Source organism: Sorex araneus, chromosome 4 (assembly GCF_027595985.1).
Source record: "Sorex araneus isolate mSorAra2 chromosome 4, mSorAra2.pri, whole genome shotgun sequence".
In the NCBI taxonomy this organism is placed as follows: domain Eukaryota; kingdom Metazoa; phylum Chordata; class Mammalia; order Eulipotyphla; family Soricidae; genus Sorex; species Sorex araneus.
In genome coordinates, this window is record NC_073305.1 from 154,155,712 (window position 1) to 154,179,029 (window position 23,318).

General features: G+C 35.0%; 1 protein-coding gene across 13 annotated transcripts in view; it reads right to left on the minus strand.

Moving 5' to 3' along the window:
- Positions 1-23,318, minus strand: part of PTPRK (protein tyrosine phosphatase receptor type K) — a 564,747-nt gene that overhangs the window by 97,503 nt on the left and 443,926 nt on the right. For all 13 annotated transcript variants that reach the window (XM_055135020.1, XM_055135009.1, XM_055135012.1 and 10 more), the window contains exons 9-11: positions 15,914-16,023; positions 14,689-14,890; positions 11,680-11,785 (exon numbers count right to left, since the gene is read on the minus strand). In XM_055135020.1, the coding sequence (XP_054990995.1) occupies positions 11,680-11,785; positions 14,689-14,890; positions 15,914-16,023 (418 nt within the window). The remainder of the gene's footprint in view (positions 1-11,679; positions 11,786-14,688; positions 14,891-15,913; positions 16,024-23,318) is intronic.

Here is a 23,318-nt window from a genome sequence, read left to right on the forward strand (position 1 = left end):
CTCTCCCTCTCCCTCTCTCCCTCTCCTCCCAGTTCATTAGGAGACATTTTCAAATATTTAAACTTAAGAATTTCTTTTGAAATATTATGGAAGGCAGAGCTTCCAGCTCTAACAGAATGTGGGCCTCAGGGTGGGGCTCTCCGCACTGGTTTGAGGTTGCCATGGTGTTAGAGACAAAATGTGCTCCAAGGCCCCTTTTGACCTTGTCATGGCATCAGCCTTGGCTTGGAGCTATGCAGACTCAAAGCAAAAGTGACATGCCGCAGTACAGCACAGATGGACAGAAATCTGTCTTAGCCACTGAAATAGACTTCCTCCTTCTTCTAGAGTTGTTAATAATAAAATGTTACAAATTGTAAAAGCAGATGGCATTTGGCCTATTATGTCTCCAAATCAAGCTTTCCAGTACCTTTCTTACAAGAATTAAAACTTCTCTACAATAGCTATTATTTTACAAAAGAAACAAATGAAAAAAAAATAATTTAAAAATAAAGATCTACCTAGTCATTAATAAGATTATTACTAATAGGGTCTTAAAACTGGAACTATTAATAAATTAATTTGTTTTAGAACATTCATTAGGTGAACTTATTATTATCTGTTGGTAATGTCTGCTAATATTAAGAAATAGGTACAGAATATGTATAAGGCTGCAGTTTTGAGTCTCTGGGCAAAAATCCTCATTCTATATAGGGAAATCACTCATTATTCAGTAGCTTCCTGATAGAAACAGAATATTTTTGTTTAATAGATTTCCAAAAAAATTAAAAAGGAGAGACTGAGATAGAGACACAGAATATGCATCTATAGCAATTAAAGATCATTTTAAGTGCAAGTTTAGAAACTTGCAAAAAATTATAATATACTCAATTGTAAATAATACTTCAAATTCTCATTAAATTCTCATTTATTCAAGTTCTCATTTTCTAAAAAATATTGCTAAGAAATTGAAAGATTAGTGTTCCTCATTCCATTAGAAATAAGATAAACTTCATATTAATGTGGAAAATCATGATTTTGGCAGGTAAATAAGGCAGAAGTCTTTTCCTTGACATTTGTATAGACTGTAACAGTCTCTGTATCTCTGCTGCATTGACTCTTTAAGTTCCTAAGAATGCACTGTAATGATTGGTCCTCCCTAAGGGGTTCACAAAGCAGACACAAGTCAATTTTAACATAGAGGAAATATGTAAGCATGGGCCTCGGAATGACAAGGGTTTAAATCATGGCCCACAAAAATTCATGGTAAGCAAATCTAGTATCCACTTATTTAAAAATTAAGATCCATATTTATAAGTTATATATTTATGAATACAGCTGGGTAGATAAAAAATAAACCTACACATACATAATCCAAAACAGGTCTAACCTTATATCATTTCCTTAACGGGTAAGGGCAATAATTATTCATCTTTGTTAATCCTTTTAGTCTAATCCTTAAAACAATTCTTGCTAATTAGCCTACATCTCTGGAAAAAGTCAGAAAATCTAGTGAATACTCAGCTTCAGATAATTCTAGTAAATTAAAATATGTCACATAATCCAAATTAAGAAATTCCTTGCAAGATAGCCTGCCTCTCCAGAACTACTAGAAACAAGCAAACCACCAATGTTGGGTAAGAATGTAGGAAGAAAAGCTGCAATCTGCTATTTGGGAGAGCCTCAAGAATTCTATGAAACCCAAACTACAAATAATAACTTCATTTCTAAAAGACATTAGCCTCCCTTCATTGTCCAATTTGTCTTAGCAGGCTCTCTGCCAATCACATACTTCTAGTTTTCCCCCGCTACTTACTTATCAATACAAATTAATTGAAGGTCAGAAAATAAGGAATGTGAAATCAAATTAGAATTTGACTGATTCTATGAAATGGATCTGTGTTTATTCATCTGTGACCATCTCATTATCTAATGGTACTTAATTCTAGCTGTATTTAAATATTTTATGAACTTAGTATTCTAATAGTTATAAATATTGCAAAACTACCCGATTAGTTCTATTTATTCTACATATTTCACATAGTCCTTATTTTTCTTAATCAAATTTTAAATGCTTTTACAATAAAAGCACTAAGAATTTCACTCAGTACTCAAAATATGTCTACCATAAGTAAAATAACAAAAAGTTATTTCATTATACTATGATTAATCAAACTATTAGTATGTAGTCTTTAAAAAAGTCAAATAATGCCCTCTTATTTTGTAATTTTGTCTCAGTTAAATCTATGGGGATATATTTGGCTCTAGCTAAAAAGTGATTTTATGATACATACAGTAAATGGGCTTCTGATATAACATTACAAATTTTGGCGATGAATCTGAAAGTACTTAAAACAGTCTGCTGTGGCATTTTTAACCTACTAGAAAGTAAAACACCTCTGAATTTGGTTCTAACTTTAGCTTGTACAACTTCTCACTGATAGCAAACTAGTACTACAATGATATGCTTTCCTCACATTTACAAGTTATGTTTATGGGCTAGAGGCACATCCAGTCAGGTACAAACTTGGACTTCCAGCCTACATAACATGTGCTCAGTATGTGCACTGAACTGTATCACACCTCTAAAACATATCAATGATTTGAAGTTTATCCCAAGAGTTCCAAAGTCTTCAAATTTTTCTTAATAACAGAAGCCACAAGAGCTTATGTCAACCACTGTTCATACCGCATCAGTGTTAACATCCTGATGACTGACACAGTAAAGGTTTAGTTATTATCTGTTGGGCATCATATTTGCTATTTCCCATCCCTTTATTCCTGAACCCACTAACTGGTTCTTTTCTGATTAACTTGGAGGAACAAATATAGACTGAGCAAAAATAACTCAAAATTCTTGGGGACTGAAGCAATAATCCTAGCATGTGGCCAACATGGTTCAATCCCAAGCATTCCATATGGTCTCACAAAGAGTGATCCTTGAGCACAGAGCCAGGAGTAAGCACTGAGTACAGCCAGGAGTGGTCCCCAAAACAAATAAGTACAAATCTGTCATTATTAATTAGGAAAAAAAAAACCCAAACCTCAAAATCCTGGTATTAACTTTAACAAGTGTTTTCTTGTCCCTGTTTTTTTGTTTTTAAGTGGCTGTTTTGATTTTGGTTTGGGAATATACCCAGCAGTGTTCAAGGGACCAGATATACGCATGATAGAACTGGGCTTGGTTGTATGCAAGGCAAGCACCTTAATACCATTTTCCAACAGATTCTATTTTTAATCGTGTTCTATCTCCCTTGTAAAATATCATTTCTTTTTATTCACACCACTCTACTAGGGAATTTATATTAATATTATTGATGAATTTTTCTTCTTATGGTTTCTTTTTCATATATTTTAGGCAATTATCTAATTATTTATGGACACTGCTTCTACTTCCCTATTAACATGACTTTATATATTAACTATTCATGAACCTTCTACTTCCTCAAAATCGATAGTCTTTTACTGCAAAAATTGACACTGACTTGATATCTTAAAATACTGTCATTGGTTTTCTGTTGTTGTTGCTGTTGCTGTTTTTTTGGCCACACCCAGTGAGGTTCTAGGGGAACTCCTGTTTCTGCACTCAGGAATCACTCCTAGTTTAATGTAGTCCCATTTGTTTATGTTTGCTTCCACTTGCATGGTCAGTGCTGTTTCGTCCTTAAAGATGCGTTTAGCTTCAATGTTTTGGAGAGTTCTGCCTACATTTCCTTCTATGAACCTTATAGATTCATGTCTGATATTGAGGTCTTTAATCCACTTTGATCTGACTTTTGTGCCTGGCATTAGACAGAGGTCAGAGTCCATTTTTTTGCAGGTAGCTATCCTGTTTTCCCAGCACCACTTGTTGAAAAGGCTTTCTTTGTTCCACTTTGCATTTCTTGCTCCTTTGTCAAAGATTAAGTGGCCATATATTTGGGGGTCTGTGACAGGATATTCAACTCTGTTCCATTGGTCTGCAGGTCTGTTTTTATCCCAATACCATGCTGTTTTAATTATTACTGCTTTGTAGTAGAGTTTGAAGTTGTGGAAGGTGACGCCACCCATCTTCTTTTTTACAAGGATTGCTTTAGCTATTCGTGGGGGTTTATTGTTCCATATAAATTTCAGAAGTGTTTTGTCTACTACTTTGAAAAATGTCATGGGTATCCTGATAGGGTCTGCATTAAATTTGTATAGTGCTTTGGGCAGTATTGCCATTTTGATAATTCTCCCTATCCATGAGCAGGGGATGTATCTCCACTAAGAAGCTTCTGCACTTCAAAAGAAACATTGATCAAAATGCAGAAAGAGCACACAGAATGGGAAAGAATATTTACCCAATACCCATCTGATAAGGGATTAATATCCAGGATATACAAGATGCTTGTAGAATTGTATAAGAAAAAAACTTCCAACCCCGTCAAAAAGTGGGGAGAAGAAATGAACAGAAGTTTCCTCAAAAAAGAAATACAAATGGCCAAAAGGCACATGAAAAAAACGCTCCACATCACTAGTCATCAGGGAGATGCAAATCAAAACAACAATGAGATATCTCACACCACAGAGAAAGGCACACAGAACAAAAGCAACCAATGTTGGCGTGGATGTGGGGAAAAAGGGATACTCCTTCACTATTGGTGGGAATGCCGACTGGTCCAGCCTTTCTGGAAAACAATATGGACAGTCCTTCAAAAACTAGAAATTGAGCTTCCATATGACCCCCACAATAACCCCTTCTGGGAATATATATCGGGGATGCAAAAGAGCATAGTAGAAATGACATCTGTACCTATATATTCATTGCAGCACTGTTCACAATAGTCAAAATCTGGAAACAACCCGAGTGCCCTAAAACAGATGACTGGTTAAAGAAACTTTGGTACATCTACACAATGGAATACTATGCAGCTGTTAGGAGAGATGAAGTCATAAAATTTGCTTATATATGGATAAATACAAAGAGTATCATGCTAAGTAAAATGAATCAGAAAGAGAGGGACAGACATAGAGGGACTGCACTCATTTGTGGACTGTATAGTAGCATCACATGAGGTTGACACCCAAGGATGGTAGATACAAGGGCCAGGGGGATTGCCCCATAGCTGAAAGACTGCTTCATGAGCAGAGGGGAGAAGGCAGATGGAATAGAGAAGGGATCACTAGAAAATGATGGCTGGAGGAATCAGTCGGGATGGGAGACACGTGCCGAAAGTAGATAATGGACCAAACATGATGACCTCTCAGTGTCTGTGCTGCAAGCTACAATGCCCCAAAATAGAGAGAGAGTATGGAGAATATTGTCTGCCTTAGAGGAAGGGGAGGGTGGGGAAGGGGGGGTATACCCAGGATATTGGTGGTGGGGAATGTGCACTGGTGGAGGGATGGGTGTTTGATCATTGTGATATTGTAACCCAAACATGAAAGCTTGTAACTATCTCACGGTGATTCAATAAAATTTTTTTAAAAAAAGGAATTACTCTTGGAGGTGCTTGAGGGACCATATGGGATGTTTGGAACTAAACCTGGGTAGGCCCTGTGAAAGCAAGCACCATACATGCCATACTATTTCTCCAGCCCCTCTCAAGATATTCTTATCTTCATCTTCATTTTTTCTCTCTATTTTGATATATGCTATCAATTTCAAACTTAGATGTCCATTTTTACCTCAGCAGACTTTACATTATGTCAAAGAGTATGTCTTTCCTTATATAGCTTTTATACTTTTCTCATAAAGTGTTCTTGAACTAGTTTATTCCCCAGTAATTATTTGCTTCAAAAAATGAAAGAACTATCTGAACTCCACATAACTAGGTAGAAATGGGTATGGGCCTGGAAGTAGAGTGCCTTGGAAACAGCTGACCCAGAATTTATCACAGGCACCTTATCTGGTCTTCTAAGCCATCCCAGGAATGATTCCTGAGCACAGAGCCAGGAGTGAGCCTTGAGCACAGCCAAGACTGCTTCATGCCTGTCCCTGATAAAACAAACAAAAAAAAAACGAGGGGGGTAGAAGTCAGAATCATGTGGGCATTTCTTCAATTTAGTCTTTAAACCTTATCATAAATAATAATGCCATATATTCACTATTAGAACCATCAGAGATAAGCTCACTAAACACAGAAGGTATCATATTCCTTAATTGGGAACCCTTAATTCATTATTTACTGAATACCTTTTAAATACATGTATTTTTGTGTTGTTTTGGGGGAACACCTGGTGGTACTCAGGGCCTACTTCTGGTTGTGCTGAAGGATCACTTCTGGTAGGGAACCGGGAACGATATAGGTTTGTGGGTGCAGAACCTGGGTTAGCCGCATGCAAGTTAAGCACCCTCCTCGCTGGACTCTATTTCCAGACCCAAAAAACTATTATAAAACAATTTCTGCATGTCACATTTGGGAGTGACTTAGCTTGATGTTTTTTGTTTGGGGTTTTTCAAAAGGTTATAATGAAGCAATTTCTGGGGCACTTGTCATAGAATAAAAGAAGGCTGAAGGACTGGTGGGTAGGTAGCAAATGGGGTTGCGGGGTTTGGTGGAGGGAAATGGACACTGGTGAAGGGATCAGAGTTGAAATACTACGTGCATGAAACCCAATTGTAGATAACTTTGAAATTTCATGGGAATAAATAAAGATGTACATTCTTTTAATAAAATTTAAGTACAAATGTAGGATAATAACATGCGGTTTGTCCTTTTAGCCTTGCTGCAGGGAACTTAGTTTACCTTAGGGCAATGGCCTTTCTGTACAGACACAGGAAGACAGTTAATATTATGTTTTGTAACTTGGGAGCTGATTGACTCCAATAATATTTACTCCTGAGCATGTGCATTCTCAACTCAGCTGCCCTTAATTCCTAGCACCCCAAGAGCAGGGTCCTGACAAGGGACACAATGGACCCAGGGCAAGCTGTGAGGTACCCTGGCATCGAAATGGGCCAGGCCAAAGCGCCACAATATTCAACTATGAGTTGAGGGCATGATCCTGGACAATGCTGTCATGATCCAAAGGTAACAACAAGACTAGGACTCTGCTCAGGTTAGGGAGATTAACCTGGCCTGAGGACTGTGGTCTGGAATGTATAGTGAGATGTCCTCAGGAAAAACCAAACTTTATGTCTCTTACTGTGCTCATACAGAATGACATTGCCAGGAATATTAGAAGTAGATTTACTATAACTATGTCAGTGGATTACTAGCGAGGAAAGGAGAAAGCGACACACCTCTGTTCGGATCCCACCCTTGAGTGGATCTCCTAGTAATCTCCTTAGTGAGACTTCGTTAATCTCCTTGAGAAATGGTCTTACCCTTCTTTGTTGATTTGTTAATGTTCAACCCACCTTTGTGTTACTGCCCTATGTAATTTGCTATATAAACTGAGACTGAAGGAGGGCACTGAAGGGAGACAGAGGAAGAAGACAGAAGAGACAGAGAAGAAGACACACGAGAGAAGAAAGGGGAAGACACAGAGTTAGAGGGAAGAGACAGAAGCGGGGGGACACACAGGGGAGAGAGAGAGAGAGAGAGAGAGAGAGAGAGAGAGAGAGAGAGAGAGAGAGAGAGAGAGAGAGAGAGAGAGAGAGAAGCAGAATGGGAATGGGAATTAGAATAAACTGCAACTGATACCTACCAGCCTGGCACTCATTCCTTTGCCTGCCTTGCCATCGCCATTAACCTCCCCAGGGTGGGGGAAGTGGCTGGAGACTACCAAACGCAGGTGGCAGGAGAGATCGAGTGCCCCTCCCTTTCTTTTTTGTGTGTTTACATATACAAACTCAAAAAAAAGGGCTTAGTGGGTAGTGCACATTCTACTAATTTTAGTTATAAAAATTTCTAGCTGGTATGATTCTATATTAAAGTAAAATAAAATTAATATGATATTACTTAGGCAATAGGATTAGTATGTCCATAAAATGGGCAAAAGGATATTTCTTCTTTGTTTTAATTTACAACATTTTATTTGGAATTCTAAATAATGATAATGGCTAGAAATGCCAGGCACCACTACTTGACCTTTCTTAATTTCTGCAATGAAATGTACTATTTCTGCAGATGTTTCAAACTGTAGCCCTCCTGTTTTTTGACTTGTTATGATATGACTCAATGACCCAAGGAACAACTCTGACATACAAATTTTAAATTTATCTGCATGTGTCAAACTATGGTTGAATTTGGAATATAAGACCATCTTTTTCTAATATAACTATATTTTTATATCTATGCCCTAATAACCTAAAATTATATAGTACTGACTGTTTTAAAATACAGAATTAGATTTTACATGCAAAATAAACATTTAGTTACTCTAGAAGAGGGATCTTCTATCTGGCTTAAAATAGTAGGGCCTACATTTTGAAAAGCTGGAATAAATGTTTTATTAAACTACAAAATATTCTGAGTGCATAACTGAGGAAATAAAAATTTTTGTGATATTCTATTTTTATTACATGAAATACAGATACATTTTGTCACTCATTTGAATAAGTGGGCCATTCTATAGGAAATAATTCAAAAAGAACATAAAACCTTTAAGAAACAGAAAAAACAAATTATGTATTTGTTAGTCTACGACAAATGTGGGCAGTGTACAAAGTCAGAATAATGACTGTCACATGACAGTACTAAAGACAGATCTCAAAATGTTGGTAACGAGAATCAAAGAAGTTGTTCCATTTACAGAAATACTCAGTGTTCATATTGGTTACATAGTCAAATATTAATTTTATCATCTTCACTTCATTTTCTTTTCACTTAGTTTTATAGCTATCAATGGTTAAAAATCTTGAATAATAGAAATGTCTCACCTGCATTTCTACTGCTTCCATTTTGAGTGTAAAGTCAAATAGCTAAGAAATCTTGAATGCAGAGATGATAATATAATGAAATATTTGTTGAACTACACCACAACTATAGGGCTGTGAAAACTGATTGAATCAGGTAAGGTAGTCAGTTTCCAAATTATTAGAGTACTACATAAGTATCAGCAGCAATACTGAATTTATTACTCTGGATAACGGAATTCGCTATCTGACTGGAGGATTGAAAAACCAATCCTCTGCAGGGCTGGAGCAATAGCACAGTGGGTAGGGCGTTTACCTTGAATGCGGCTGACCCGGGTTTGATTCCCAGCATGCCATATGGTCCCCTGAGCACTGCCACAGAGCCAGGAGTAACCCCTGTGCATCGCCAAGTGTATCTCCCAAAAAAAAAAAAAAAGAAAAACCAATGCAATGAACCAGAGTCCATGCTCTGACTGCAGAAGGTCAACTTTGATTCTCAGCGCTACAGATATCACAAGCATTGCCAGGTGACCCTCAACCAACAACAACAAAAAAACAAAACAAAGGAACAAACCTGAGAGTCTAAGATAATGCTCAAGGTTCTCCTGGCCTAATTTCAGAAAAGGGAAAATATTCGTTTCCAGTACATACACAGTGGGTAAGGCATTTGCCTTGCATGCAGCCAACCCGGGTTCGATTCCTCTGTCCCTCTTAAAGAGCCCGGCAAGCTACTGACAGTATCTTGCCCACACGGCAAAGCCTAGCAACTACAGATGGCATATTTGATATGTCAAAAACAGTAACAACAAGTCTCACAATGGAGACTTTACTGGTGTCCGCTCAAGCAAATTGATGAACAAGGAAAGGAGAGTAATATAGTTATGACAGTGAAAACAGTGATACATACACAGAGGTGCATTTCTGGGCTAGAAAAAGAGAATATGTAGTTAAGAGGAAACACTTTAGCAAAAAATTAATTCAGACTATATGAATACTTAGTAATTTGAATTTTGAGGTAAGTAAATATAAATAATATAGAAGATGCAATTAAAAACTGTGCTATTGTTAAATATTCATTATTTCTATAGTTTCCTTAAAACTGGTTGTTAAGCAATGAGTTTTCAAAGCTACATGCATCTATGATCATTCATGACAAATTCTGGCACAAGCTCTATTTTGATTTACAATGCTAGCATAGCTTGACACTTAACATATGGTTAGTTATATTTAGATAATAATGTGATTAAAGAATGACAATTCAGCCATAAGTTATATATTTTGCAGCACAACTGTACAGTAAAAACATCACTGTTTGCATCTTACACTAACTAAAGCTGAAAGTGTTCATATATCTAATGCTTAGAAGGTAAATGCAGGTATCTACCAGTTAATTTAAATATCAGAGACAGTTGAATTTTTACAAAGCAAATTTTATCTCTGGTAGGAACATGTGAATAATCTTGATTACTTGTCAATAGAAAATGATGCTGAAAGCAGGTATTTTTACTTTTTCCTTTAGATCAGCAATAAGACTTGCATACCAATCATGATTAGTACTATATACTTACTTTGCATTTCCAAGTTACTTTGAAAGTGTTTGTATTGCAATTGTATTCTGTCATCTCAATTTTTCACTGGTGTATGATTCCCTAATTTTAAATGATATAGGAAAAAGAGTTTTCTGTGTAGCTTTTGCTCTTTTAATTAATGTCGAATTTGTAACTAAGAAAAATTTTTTCTGTCCAGTGGGATACCAGTGGATAGAGTGTTTGCCTTGCACTTGGCTGACCCAGGTTTGATTCCTCTGCCCCTCTCGGAGAGGCTGGCAAGCTACCTAGAGTATCTTGTCCACATGGCAGAGCCTGGCAAGCTACCCGTAGCATATTCGATATGCCAAAAATAGTAATAACAAGTCTCACAATGGAGATGTAACTGGTGCCCGCTCGAGCAAATCCATGAACAACAGGGCAACAGTCATAAAGTGATAAGTATATTTGAAAGGTTAATATATCTGTTCATTAAATTAAATGTGGTTATTTCCCATAAAAAGCAAACACTGTATTTACTTGTTTTTATAAATAACTTGAGATCACTCAATTAAGAAATACTGTACTCATTTATATGCCCTTATTTATTAAAAATAAAGTTAAAACAAAAGTATTAAAAACAATTTATAAAACCTTGCTTGAATTTTGAACATTTACCCAATTACAAATGCACAAAGATTAAAATCATTGGAGTAATAAAATTCAATTCCTGAAATAATATGGCTCATAAATTTTCTGCAAGATGAGAATAACATAGGACATTTTAATTTTGGAAAGATAAAGAAGCGGCAAACTTAATGTTTAATTTTAGTACTTTAACTCTAATATTTACTATAGAAATTCATTCAGATAAACAGTACTTTTGGAATTATTAGGTCACATGAGCTACAATCATTCCAACTACATTCCTTCTATTTTCTCAAAGCTTTTGCTTTTCAATCATTTGTATGAAATTATTCATAAGAGATTTAATGCATTAGATAGGAGATATTTTTCTCATTCTATTTCTGAAAAATACTTTCAAAGCTTATATACCATAGAAGCTAAAGAAGTGGTGAAATAAAATAAAACTAGAGGGGAAACAAAAAGGAAACAAAAATTGAATCAAATAGTACAGAGAGGTGAGCTGTTAATTTTCATAAATATCTTAAATACAACCAAAACACTCAAGCCCTCAGATTTTTACCCTGAACTACAAGTATATTGTCAGGTGCTGTCCAAACAAAGGACAAACACAAACAAAAGAAAACAAAAGTAAAGACTTTACAACAGTAATAATCAAGTGAACATTTATTAAAAACAAGCCTTTACACTGCATGCTAAGCAACTGTGAGAAAAATCTCTCCTACTCCTGTTTTCCTATAACTACTCTTTTTCTCTCCTCCTTACCTGATAGGGGCACCTTTGGCCTGTGCTGGTCTTAATAATACAGTTATTGTGGTTGCAGTTTCATTGAGAGAGGCATCAACTCCTTCATAGTCAGGTAAAGTTGGAGCTGGTAAGTGATGAATGAGGAAAAATTTCAGTTAGTGAAAATGTCTTTTGTTTAGTGTGAGAAAAAAAATGAAAACCTAAGGGACATTCATTATTTAATAATAACATATTTATTATTGAATTATCTACCATAGACCCTATTTTGTGGACTAACATACTCTGTTAATCTAAAAGCCTAAATCAGCAAAAGAGATGAAGCGAAATACATCGTTGACATTTAAATCATAATTTGTGAACTTGTGAAACAAAGACCAGACCATTGGCAAAAATGCTTGAGCTTGAGCCTTTACTTTTGAGTCCCTGAAAATACGAAACTAAGCAATGATGAGATGGGAGCAGCAGTTAGATGTTTTGAAGAATGCTTATGGTGCTGAGGAGAAAGGAACTAAAGATAGTACTGCATGGTTAGAGGGTACTGTGTAGGCTCTAAAAGCTGTCGAGTAACAACATTAAGATTATTTCATGATGGTGGTCACAAAAGAATGATAAGGGATTGTGGTGAAGATTGAAAAACTTAGTTCTTTTTTTTTTGGCTTTTTGGGTCACACCCGGTGATGCACAGGGTTTACTCCTGGCTCTGCACTCAGTAATTACTCCTGACGGTGCTCAGGGGACCATATGGGATTCTGGGAATCCCAGGTTGACCATGTGTAAGGGAAATGACCTACCTGCCCCTAAAAATCTTCGTTCTTATGTAGTACAAAATGCTACATCTGTGGTCAGATTCTTAAAAGGAAGAAAATTACAAATAATCGAAGTATTTTATAATCTTACAAAAAATTCCCAAAACTTCAAATGGTTTTAAATGACTTCTATTTTAAAATATATTTAATTGATTTAATTACCAGTGGAATATGTGTATTATCAGGATAACAGAAATAAATGGATTCTAATACATTTGTATTTTATTCATTCACTAAACATCTGCTAATATGTAAAAATGTGTTCAGTTTTGAGAAATGCTGAAAATGTAAAGATAAAAGAAGGATGGTCTTTGAAATTTACTGAGCTAAAATAAGAATTCACATTATTCAAGAGTGAGAGTCTTAATAACAAAACTTATGGTAAATAAAATGTCAATGATCAAAGGAGGTGCGAGGTCCATAAGAAATCATGATTCACTAAAATCCATTTGCTCAATGCTCTCAGTTTTACAAACTTAAAAAAAATTGTAGAAATAACTTCTGAAGGACTTTATTCTCTCAGAGCACTGCTAACAATAGAAAACACTAAGAATATTAATAATGGGAAATATATATTACTAAACCATGTTATCACCAAATAATATTTTCTAGTAATTTGTTAAACATTCTACTTTCAACAGTAATTTTTTTTTCTTTTTGGGTCACACCCAGCGATGCTCAGGGGTTACTCCTGGCTTTGCACTCAGGAATTACTCCTGGCGGTGCTTGGGGGACCATATGGGATGCCGGGGATCGAACCTGGGTCGGCCGCGTGCAAGGCAAACACCCTACCCGCTGTGCTCCAGGCCCTCAACAATAATTTTTTAGTTAAGAATTTAGCTTGACTAAAAATGAGTCGGTAATTTTTAGACAGCTATTTTTTCCATCTTAGTCGATAAAATTCTTTTTTATTAGAATACTAAGATAACTCAATATTCATTGAAAGGAATTGCGACGTGCTGGAATAGCAAATTTTATTATGGAATAATTTTGAAATTTATATTACATTAAAATATTTTTAAAAAAACTTAGATTTAAAAAAATTCAGAAAATACGTGGCAGGAATATTTAATGATGAACTATACTACTCTTATTATAATATGAGTAAAGGTAAAATAAACTGGCAAATTAAATAATCTGCATGTTAATATATTAGCTGGATGATTCATTAGCATCTATTTTGATAATATAACCTAATATAACATTTTAGTTATATGTATGACATACATTTATCTTAGTCATCTTTTTTTTTAATTTTTTTTTTTTATTGTGGAAAGTCACAAAGTTACAAAGTTTTCAGGTTTAAATCTCAGTTATACAATGCTCGAATACCCATCCCTTCACCAGTGCTCATATCTTAGTCATCTTAAATGCTTAAGATAAAAAAAACTACAAGGTGGTATAAACTTGGGGCATATTACAAAGCTAACTCCTAGCAAAAATTTAATCAAGTTTAACTGATTATCTTGCTGACAGAGAAATATATCTGTGAACAATCTTGTCAGATACAAACTGAAATTATATCATGATATGACATTGGATTCTACTTGTTCACCAAACTAAAATTACTATTTCTATTCTCTTTGTTTCTCTTTTCCTGGAAGTGTGAGAAACTGAATTTAGAATTTCACACATGTGAAGGATGTGCTTTTATTGTTGAGACATGCTCCTGGCATACATTACTAGTCTAAAATTTACATAAGTTTAGAACATTTTTGTGACAAAGAAAAAAATCCATATTTGTTTAAATTTATGGTAATATCAGAGAAAATGGGACTGAGAGACAAAGCATGAGATCTATTAAAGCAGCAGAACAAGGATCTTGATCATCTACCATTGTTTGGATAAAAATCTATTTATACTTGAGCTCTGATAACTCACAAATCCTCAGAAGTAAAATAGCTACTTCAGTAAACATATTGAAGATGACATTTTTATAAAAATGACATTTTAAAAACAGTAATTATGCTCTAATGCAAATAATTAAAAACCAGAAAGAAAAATTAAAAGACTCCTCTCAATTAATAATATAACAGATATGTATGTGTTTGCACTTTTGACTGATATTAATCTGCATTCAAGCGATTCTCTGAAGTACCCTCAATGACAAAGGATTATATTAAAGACTCAATGAGTAAGATTAACTATACTCAGTGTGCACGTGATTCTCTAGGACGGCTATTACAATAAACTCTGTTGACTTTAACATCCTTTTGCATACCTGAGATATTAGTGGTCACATTGATGGCGGTGGCTGGCCCAAAGCCTTTGACAGTGCTGGCTCTGATAAAAAACTGGTAGGTGGTACCAGGATGGAGATGCATAAAAACATGGTGTGTACTGTTCCATAAGTTTGATACAGTCTGTGGTGGTCCTGCCACTGGGACTGCAGGATCAAATGATCTTATACTGCTATAGCTGACCTGTTGAAAGTATATTCCTGTTACATATCCAATATACAGGATAATACAATCTACATAAACCCCCATTAAATAAAGAAGTATTTATTCAAAGGCATCTCTGCAGATCTTTTTCTCTTTTTTTTTGACTATGATAAGGTCTTTTATGGTCATTCTTAGCAATTACTTGTGTATGCATCTATACAGACTTAGTTGAATGAGTAATCAGGCATACATCTATGTAGTTATTTGCAGATATACCTAGACAGATCCAACAAGATCCATATATATTTATTTTTTCACATTCAAGGATTATCATTATTTAAATGTAACACACATACATACATAATTTAAGTTAACTTAATAAAACAGAAAAGTGTTCAATAAATAAGTATTTTCACTGTTATTTTATGGTTTTGGAGATATATAACAAATTTTATGTAAATGATATTCTGAGTTTCATAATGTAGTTACAAACTATACTCAATTAGTAATTCCTAGTCCCATGATGCATTCTTAGCAACTAGAAATTTAAGTATTTTATGCTTTGATCAGCACTGACGACATAGACCAGAAGTATATATCTGTGCAATAACTGATCTTTTTCTTTTATTCAATATTTAAAAATAAAATAATTTTATTTAAAGGCTAAATGAAGCTTTGGAAGTCAAATTTACAATGAAATTTTTCTTTTTTGAGAGACTTTATTTTGAAATAACTGACATGCAGTGGCCTGCCCTAAAGTATGAAGTCAGTTTCTTAATTTTATTTTAAAAAAGTATTCATTAAAACTATCACAGAATCTATTTGATAAGGTCAATCCTGTTTTCAAAAACAAAACCAAAATACTGCGTATCTTAAGAATGAGAAGACTCCACATATAAAATCTGTTTTAAAATTCATTCTTGAGATCAAGGATTTTGCATATTAAAACATTAATGATTTCAACCTTTTACTCTTCACTTTTTTACCTTTTATTTCCCTCTAACTTTCTTTTTTACTCTACCTTCAATCCACATTTAAACTGAATTCCTTATTTCCCCATACCTCATATTGTGTAATGATTCCATTTGGCTCCAAAGGTTCTTTCCAGTTCAAGAAAATTTTATTTTCAAAGGATGTTCCTTGAAGAGAATTGACTGGTACGGGTCCAGGCACTACAAAAATTTGGGGTTATAAGAATATTTATATTAGAAACAGAAAAGGTAGCTAGAAAAACATCTTAAACTCCCACCACCAGAACATGAATTAAAACGTGCCCTTCAAAATCAAGTAAGTTATTTGAGAAACTTTTCTGATGTTATGACATGAAAATTTACTTTGTACATTTTTTTTGATTTTTTTTTTTATCTCATTCTTAAGATAAGATCTGGTTATGCTAAGGAATTATTCCTGGCTCTGCACTCAGAAATCACTCCTGGTGGTACTCAGGGGACTGTAGGATGCTGGAGATTGAACCTGAGTTGGCCCTGTTTAAAGCAAGTTCCCTAACCACCATACTTTCTCTCGGGCCACACATACATGAAAATTTAAAGTCAGCTGACAAAACCTTTATGTAGAGAATATAAAATGTGAAGTTGTATTTATTCAACAGAATACTCTATCACTTTAGAAACCTGAATAAATTTTGTAGTCTAGTTTTCTCTGTGGTATAACTCTAATAACATGAAAAATCTCATTTGTAATTTGCTTCAAGAACGGAGCTGTATATCCCTGAAAGATTTTTTGAAGATTTTAAGTCCCTAAAGAGTTTCCATAAAGTTCATAAAATAATGAATTAAACAGTAATTCACACCAAAAATCCAAATCAAACAGTTCTGTAGTGAACTAAAATGCCCATTAATAGTCAATGTGATAAAAAAGTCAATGTGACTTTCATAGCTATACTTATTAAATTTACATAATTTAAGAGTCAGCCCTGATTATTACAACTAAAAAAATTGAGACAAAAAGGTTTACCCCCAGTAATACTAGGGTGGCTTGTGTATCCCCCAGTATTTCAGGACTCAAGGGTCATTTTATTTTTGGGTTTTATTTGGGTCTCATTTTATTTTGGGACCCCCTAGCTCCCACTAAAGTTGATTAAGTTCAAATACCATTGCTTCAGACTCAAATAAAATTCACTTCTTCAAAACTACAGATCAAATCATTTTATAAAAATCAGACCTGTTTACATCTCAATAATCAGCATTACTAGTTTTGAAGTGTCCCCAGATATGACAAGATATGAAAAGCCTTTATTCCAGCCCTTATTTGCAAATGTCATATAAGTGACACTACCCAATGACAGCAATGAATAATGTGTCAGGTTCTGCTGATAAAATATCAGAGATAAATACGTTGGCTAAAGTATATTTTGATTTCAGACATTTAATTTGAAACAGCTGCCACTTATTCACATATACACCCAATTTACTGTCCTGATAAAGTTAAAAAATATATCTTATCCAAGCTCCTTTGCTTAAAATGTGCTTCTTTTAAAAATACCTTCTCCAATATTGGAGAAGTATAGTTTTTAATTAATGTTTTTCTTAATCTAACGTTTCAGTGAACTTCACACATGACATTATCTAGAAATGTATTTTCAGAGTATACAGCAATTTTGTGCAGTTCGAAATAAATTAAAAACCACTGGATCAAAGGAAATGAATTGCAACATGGTAAGCACCACCAAGAAATTCTGAATATGTTGAAAGAGTAAGATTTATTTCAAATACAAGGAGAAGATGAATGGTTACATGACCCCTGGGACAGCCAGAAAATTTTGGCACATTAATAAATTCCTAAAGAAACCCACAGTAAACAGGAAATATACCAGCACTAAACTTCAGGAAATATGTTCATGTGCTTGTCAATTGAGGGCTTAGAGAGAAGTTAGCTAAAAAAATTCATGTCATGCGTCCAATCTCCTAATCCTCAAGTCTACAAGACTAGCAAAGACTATGTCTTTTGGCAAAGGATGAGAATCCACAAAGCCCCAGTATGTAATCTGTGGCATCTACTGATGTCACCATGGGTTTTCCCAACTCCCTCTGCTTAAATGATATAGCTTAACGATTATTCTAAAAAATAAAAAGAAAAGAAACCTCTTTACATCTCTATAAGATATTCCAGGAGGACCTGGGGTAGGTGAAGAAAACCCAATCAGATTACTGAATCTGTGTTTATTTGATAGTCACAATTATTTACTGTGTTTACCAAATAAAATTGGAACAACAAATACTATATAATATTGAAAGTATGTCAATTAGTTCACAAATAAGGACAGTATACAAGGCCCTGCTTTTAAAACAGCCGAAAGGCAGAGCTGTCTCCCAAGGAGGTGAGTATTTCTCCACTATCTATTCATATGCTGTACTTTGTCACTTGGATTCAATTCAACAACCTACAGGACACATTTGTAAGATGGAAAGTTTGTGAGAACACAGTGGATAAGAGAGAAGCATATTAATGATTTTCTACCAGAAATTAATATGCTTACAAAAAAAAAAAGGGCTACAAATAGTTAGGCCAAAAAATATATAGAAAAGCAGGTATTTTGAGAGTACAGAAACAAACTAATTCTACTCAATAACATCCTTAACCTTAGGAATATAGTGTCTGTCTATAAGCAGACAACATTTGTATGTATTTATTATTGTATCATAATTGTTTGTATAAACACAGAATGGAGTCACTAATACCATCAGTCTAGCAGTTTTTATATTACAGGGAATGTAGCTTCACATTTCCACATCAACAACTTTGAATGGAGACAGAATGCTGAGTTTTATTCCTCTACTTGTGATTTATATGAGAGCTGTTTCAGCAATTTTTTTTTAAAAACTTTAAATCCTTTAAAGTATCACCCTCAAGACCAAGATGGAAAAGAGGAGAAAAATCAAATGTGGGTGGGGGCAAGATAATGCTGAGTAAACATTATAGCCTTTAAAATATAATAAATGTACATTTAAAAATAACTCTATTCACCCCCCTCAAGATATCCCCAAACCAGGCTTTTCTGCCAAGCTAACATCATAATATTGATTTTTATGAATGCTGGACTGAAAAATGAAAACAAAATCTCCTACAAAAAAATTCTACCCATGCACTATTAAATGTATGCAATAAATTAAATATAAATTCTACCTTAGGGTTCTGGTGGGAATCATTCCAGCTTTGCTCTCATGATTTATAGATGTTCCCAGATTTCATGAAACTATATTCTCTTAATAGATGGTTGATAATTTATTCTTTTTTCCATGTATATGGGCAGAAATAATTTAGTAAAACTGACTTAATTATATCATCATAATCCATCGATCTTTCCAACAACAGATTATGATTTAGGTATTCTGCTTACCGGCTCAAACCCTCCCCGGCCCCCAACATCTTAGGGAGTGTAAGATATCTCAAGTTTTCTGTGTAGAAACTCCAACTTGGGGCAGACTTGAAAGACAGAATTGAATGCAAATAGTTCACAGGAAATTTGTACTTCAACCATTTAATTCTATACATAAAATAAAGAGATAATACAAATTGTACCTTACTGTGATCACCCTATGAAATTATTGTAATTCAATACTATTGTTGAAACCAATAATGCTACTACTGAGTAATAATAATAACAATAATAAAACCCCTTTAAAGCAGATTAAAATAAAATGGTATAGAAAAGTTTAAAGATTAAAATAGATAATGTCACTTTACAAGACTCTTTCTTGATAAAATAGGTGTCCTAATCCTGTTTGATATATTTAGGACGTATTTCAAAATATCATAGCAATTAATTTCTGTATTTTTGGAGGCTAGGGAGGTACACCTGGCACTGCTCAATGATTTTTCAGGCTCTAAACTCAGGAGATGCTCCTGGTGGTGCTTGGAGATAGGGGAGTGGGGTGAGGGGAGAAATCATATGTGATACCAGGGATTAAACCCAGGCTAATCATGTGCATGACAAGCACCCTACACACTGTGCTATCTGACTGGCCCTGAGTTACTTATTTTCAATCAAGCCATATGCATATTGTAAACTATTAAAAAATGATTTAATGGAATATGAAAAAGAGATGTGGGCTGGAGCGATAGCACAGCGGGTAGGGCATTTGCCTTACATGGGTTAAATTTCTCCACCCCTCTCGGAGAGCCCAGCAAGCTACCAAGAGAATTTCACCTGCACTACAGAGTCTGGCAAGCTACCCATGGTGTATTCGATATGCCAAAAACATTAACAAGTCTCACAGTGGAGATGTTACTGGTGCCCACTCAAGCAAATCGATGAGCAACGGGATGATAGTGACAGTGACAGAGATGAAAAGGAGAGAGATATGTATGTATATATTATATGTATACATATATACATATATATATGTTTATATATATGCAACTACCCCATACATGTAGGAAATGAACAATGCACAGTGGTGAAGGGATGGGTGTAAGAACACTGTATGACTGAAACTCAATCATGGACAACTTTGTAACATGGACAACTCTGTAACTGTTTATCTCATGGTGATTTAATTTAAAAAAATCTAGAGCAATATAAATATTTTAATTTCTATTTTACTTTATAAAATGTGATTTTTACATTTCAAATCTGTGTAAAGACTTCTAATTCTGTCACTCACCTATGAAACAACTATGCTAAACATTCTTACCTATAGAAGTATCTAAGGTATGTGGTGTGTGGAAGGTGAGTAGATACAGGGTCAAAATGAGGGTTTGTATGTTTATGTATTAGAAACGAGGGGAGGGGAGGAAAGTGAATGGAGGTGACAGAGGCAGAGATCTTGTTTATGACATTGGTATAGAAGTATGGTGGAGGTGTATGTCTTAACCACAGAGCCTTCAACACTGTAAGAATGAGATTCAAAATTATCACCACCAAATTAAAAAATCTGCCTGTTAAAAAGCAGGCTGAGGAATCCTGGCCGGTGGGTAATGCAACACTGGAGAATGCTCCGGGATCCAAACCGAGCTGTTAACACTGGGATGCCCCAGATGGAGGAGGTGCAGTCTCCCCGCCTTCTCCAGATGGAATCCCGGTGACACTGAGCTTCTACAAACATGGCTCCGGTATGTGGGGACCAGGACTATTTTTCCGCACTTAAGCGGCCGCGTGACCTTTCTTGATATACAAAGTGAGCAACTGAAAGTAGATGATCTAGCATCTACCCCTAGAAGGCAGGCTTGAATGGTGGTGGGAATATCCAAGCAAAATATAATGCCCAAAACCATAGAGAGAGCAAACCAAGTTGGGAACCCAGAGGCTTCTTGCAGAAATGCCTCTAGACTGTGAACTAAGCTACAGCCCTGTGCCACTCCAGGAGGGGAGAGGTTTTGTCCCTCGGCTTTCATTTCGGAGGCGGCGGCAGCATGGTGACCACCATCTTTCAGAGCCCATTGAATGGAGATACAAGTCTGCAGTGACGGGGCACGTGCGGGAAATCTCGGGAAGGGGTGGTGGTACCGGCACTGCTCCCCGGCCAGACGAGACCCTGAGTGGCTGCCCATAAACGGCATCTCTGCTCCTGAACGGCCACAATCTCAGAGGCACAGAAACCAATTTCAGAACCCAGTGGCTTCTGGCAGAAATCACTCTGGACTCAATTATTAAAATACCTGAAATCCATAATCATATATTCTTCATTACCAGCAATAGAAAACAAATTATCAAATGATGCCTTTTCGGCAGGTCTGATTGTTGGGGGAAAATTCCAAATAATAATAGTGGATTTTCTGTTCAAACATTGAATGTCATCAAAGAAAAGAGGGAGTAATGTAAAAATCATCTGCCACACAGGCAGGGTGGGGGGGTGGGATGGGAGGTATACTGGGGTTCTTGGTGGTGGAACATGTGCACTGGTGAAGGGATGGGTAATTGATCATTGTATGACTGAGAATTAAAGCTTAAAGCTTTTGTAACTGTTCTCATGGTGATTCAATAAAAATAAAAAATAACTAAAAAATAAAAAAAAGCTGTCTGAGTGGTGGAGGGAAACTCGCATGGAAGGGAGTTGACACTATTGTGGGATGGGTGCTAGAATACTGTTATGTCTGAAAATTTATTATAAAAAACTTTTAAAATCATGGTGCATTAATAATAAAAAACAATTTAAAGCAATTCAATTAAGTGAATTTCAAACATCATAGCTGATATCTCAAACTGACAAAAAGATTTATCATGAAATAATATGAGGTTTAGTCTTTCAAATTTAAAAATGAATGACTTCATGTATTTCAGTGCAACGTAATTTTCGCTCACATCTCAACCAAATGATATTAAAGAGCTAATACTTATTCTATAAAAAAAATATAAAACCAGGGTCATCAATTTCCAAGTGAGAGATCTTGATGTAATAAAGAAAATTTCAAGAATTTTTGACATACTAAACCATTTTTATGTAAATTATACTTTATAAGCATCAAAACATATTATCTGAATGTTTACTTGTTTATTTTGGTGCCACAATTTCCACTGCTCAGGGATCACTCCTGGTATTTCTTGGAGGGACCATTTGTACGTAAGGGGGAAGGAACAGAAATTGGCAGTTTGTGAGGCATATAACTAACTCTCTGTATAATTTATCTGGCTATATTTGTGTTAAAATTCAGAACTTGAGAGAAATTTATAACTAGATATCTTGTTTTCTAGAACCCATATAAAATTTTACCTATGCTAACAGTGTCTTCAGGAAGATTTTTCTCTACTCATTATTTTATTTAGTTTTTTTTTTTTTTTGCCGTATCAGGGATTACCATTTAGTGAACTAAAGCTACTGCAAAAGGAGAATTTTAGGAGGAATTAATTTTAGGAGGAATTAGAATCTGAGAGATTATCGACTTTAAAGTTTTCAAGAGAAACTGGAGAGAATTAGAGAACTAGAAAAGGGTTTTCTAGGATTAGAGTTATTAGTGGCAGGGCTTACAGCTAAGATTTAACTGAAATTCCTGACTCCCAATTCAGCTTTGCTTAATTCAGTAGATTAGCTCATATATTTTACCCTACATGCTTTCATTCATAAAAAGAAAAGCTGAAAACAAAATGTTTTTCATTAAAAGAATGCATTATCCTTATTAGAATGTTATAATTTGCAGACTTTTGAATATAGAAATGTGAGAAATCGTAGAATTCAGAAAAGCATTATATTCAAATTTGTATCAAACTGTAATGTTACAGAAGTATATGATGTTATAATATAAATGTTTCTAGTATATGAGGTAGGTAGGAAGGAAGGATCTTTATTAAAATTTTCCAAAAAATTTTCATTCGACTGATAAGAGCTTTTATCATACTTACTATTTCTCTAACAAGTATAAATAGAAAATAAGGACATTTCATCTAGAATTTGAGGTTTTAGTGAACAATATTAAGAACTTTGTTTGAGGCTAACTCTTTCTACAGCCAACCTCAGCATGAGATTTCTTCAGTCTCAGAGGTCAATTCAATACCTGGTAACGGAGAAATTAA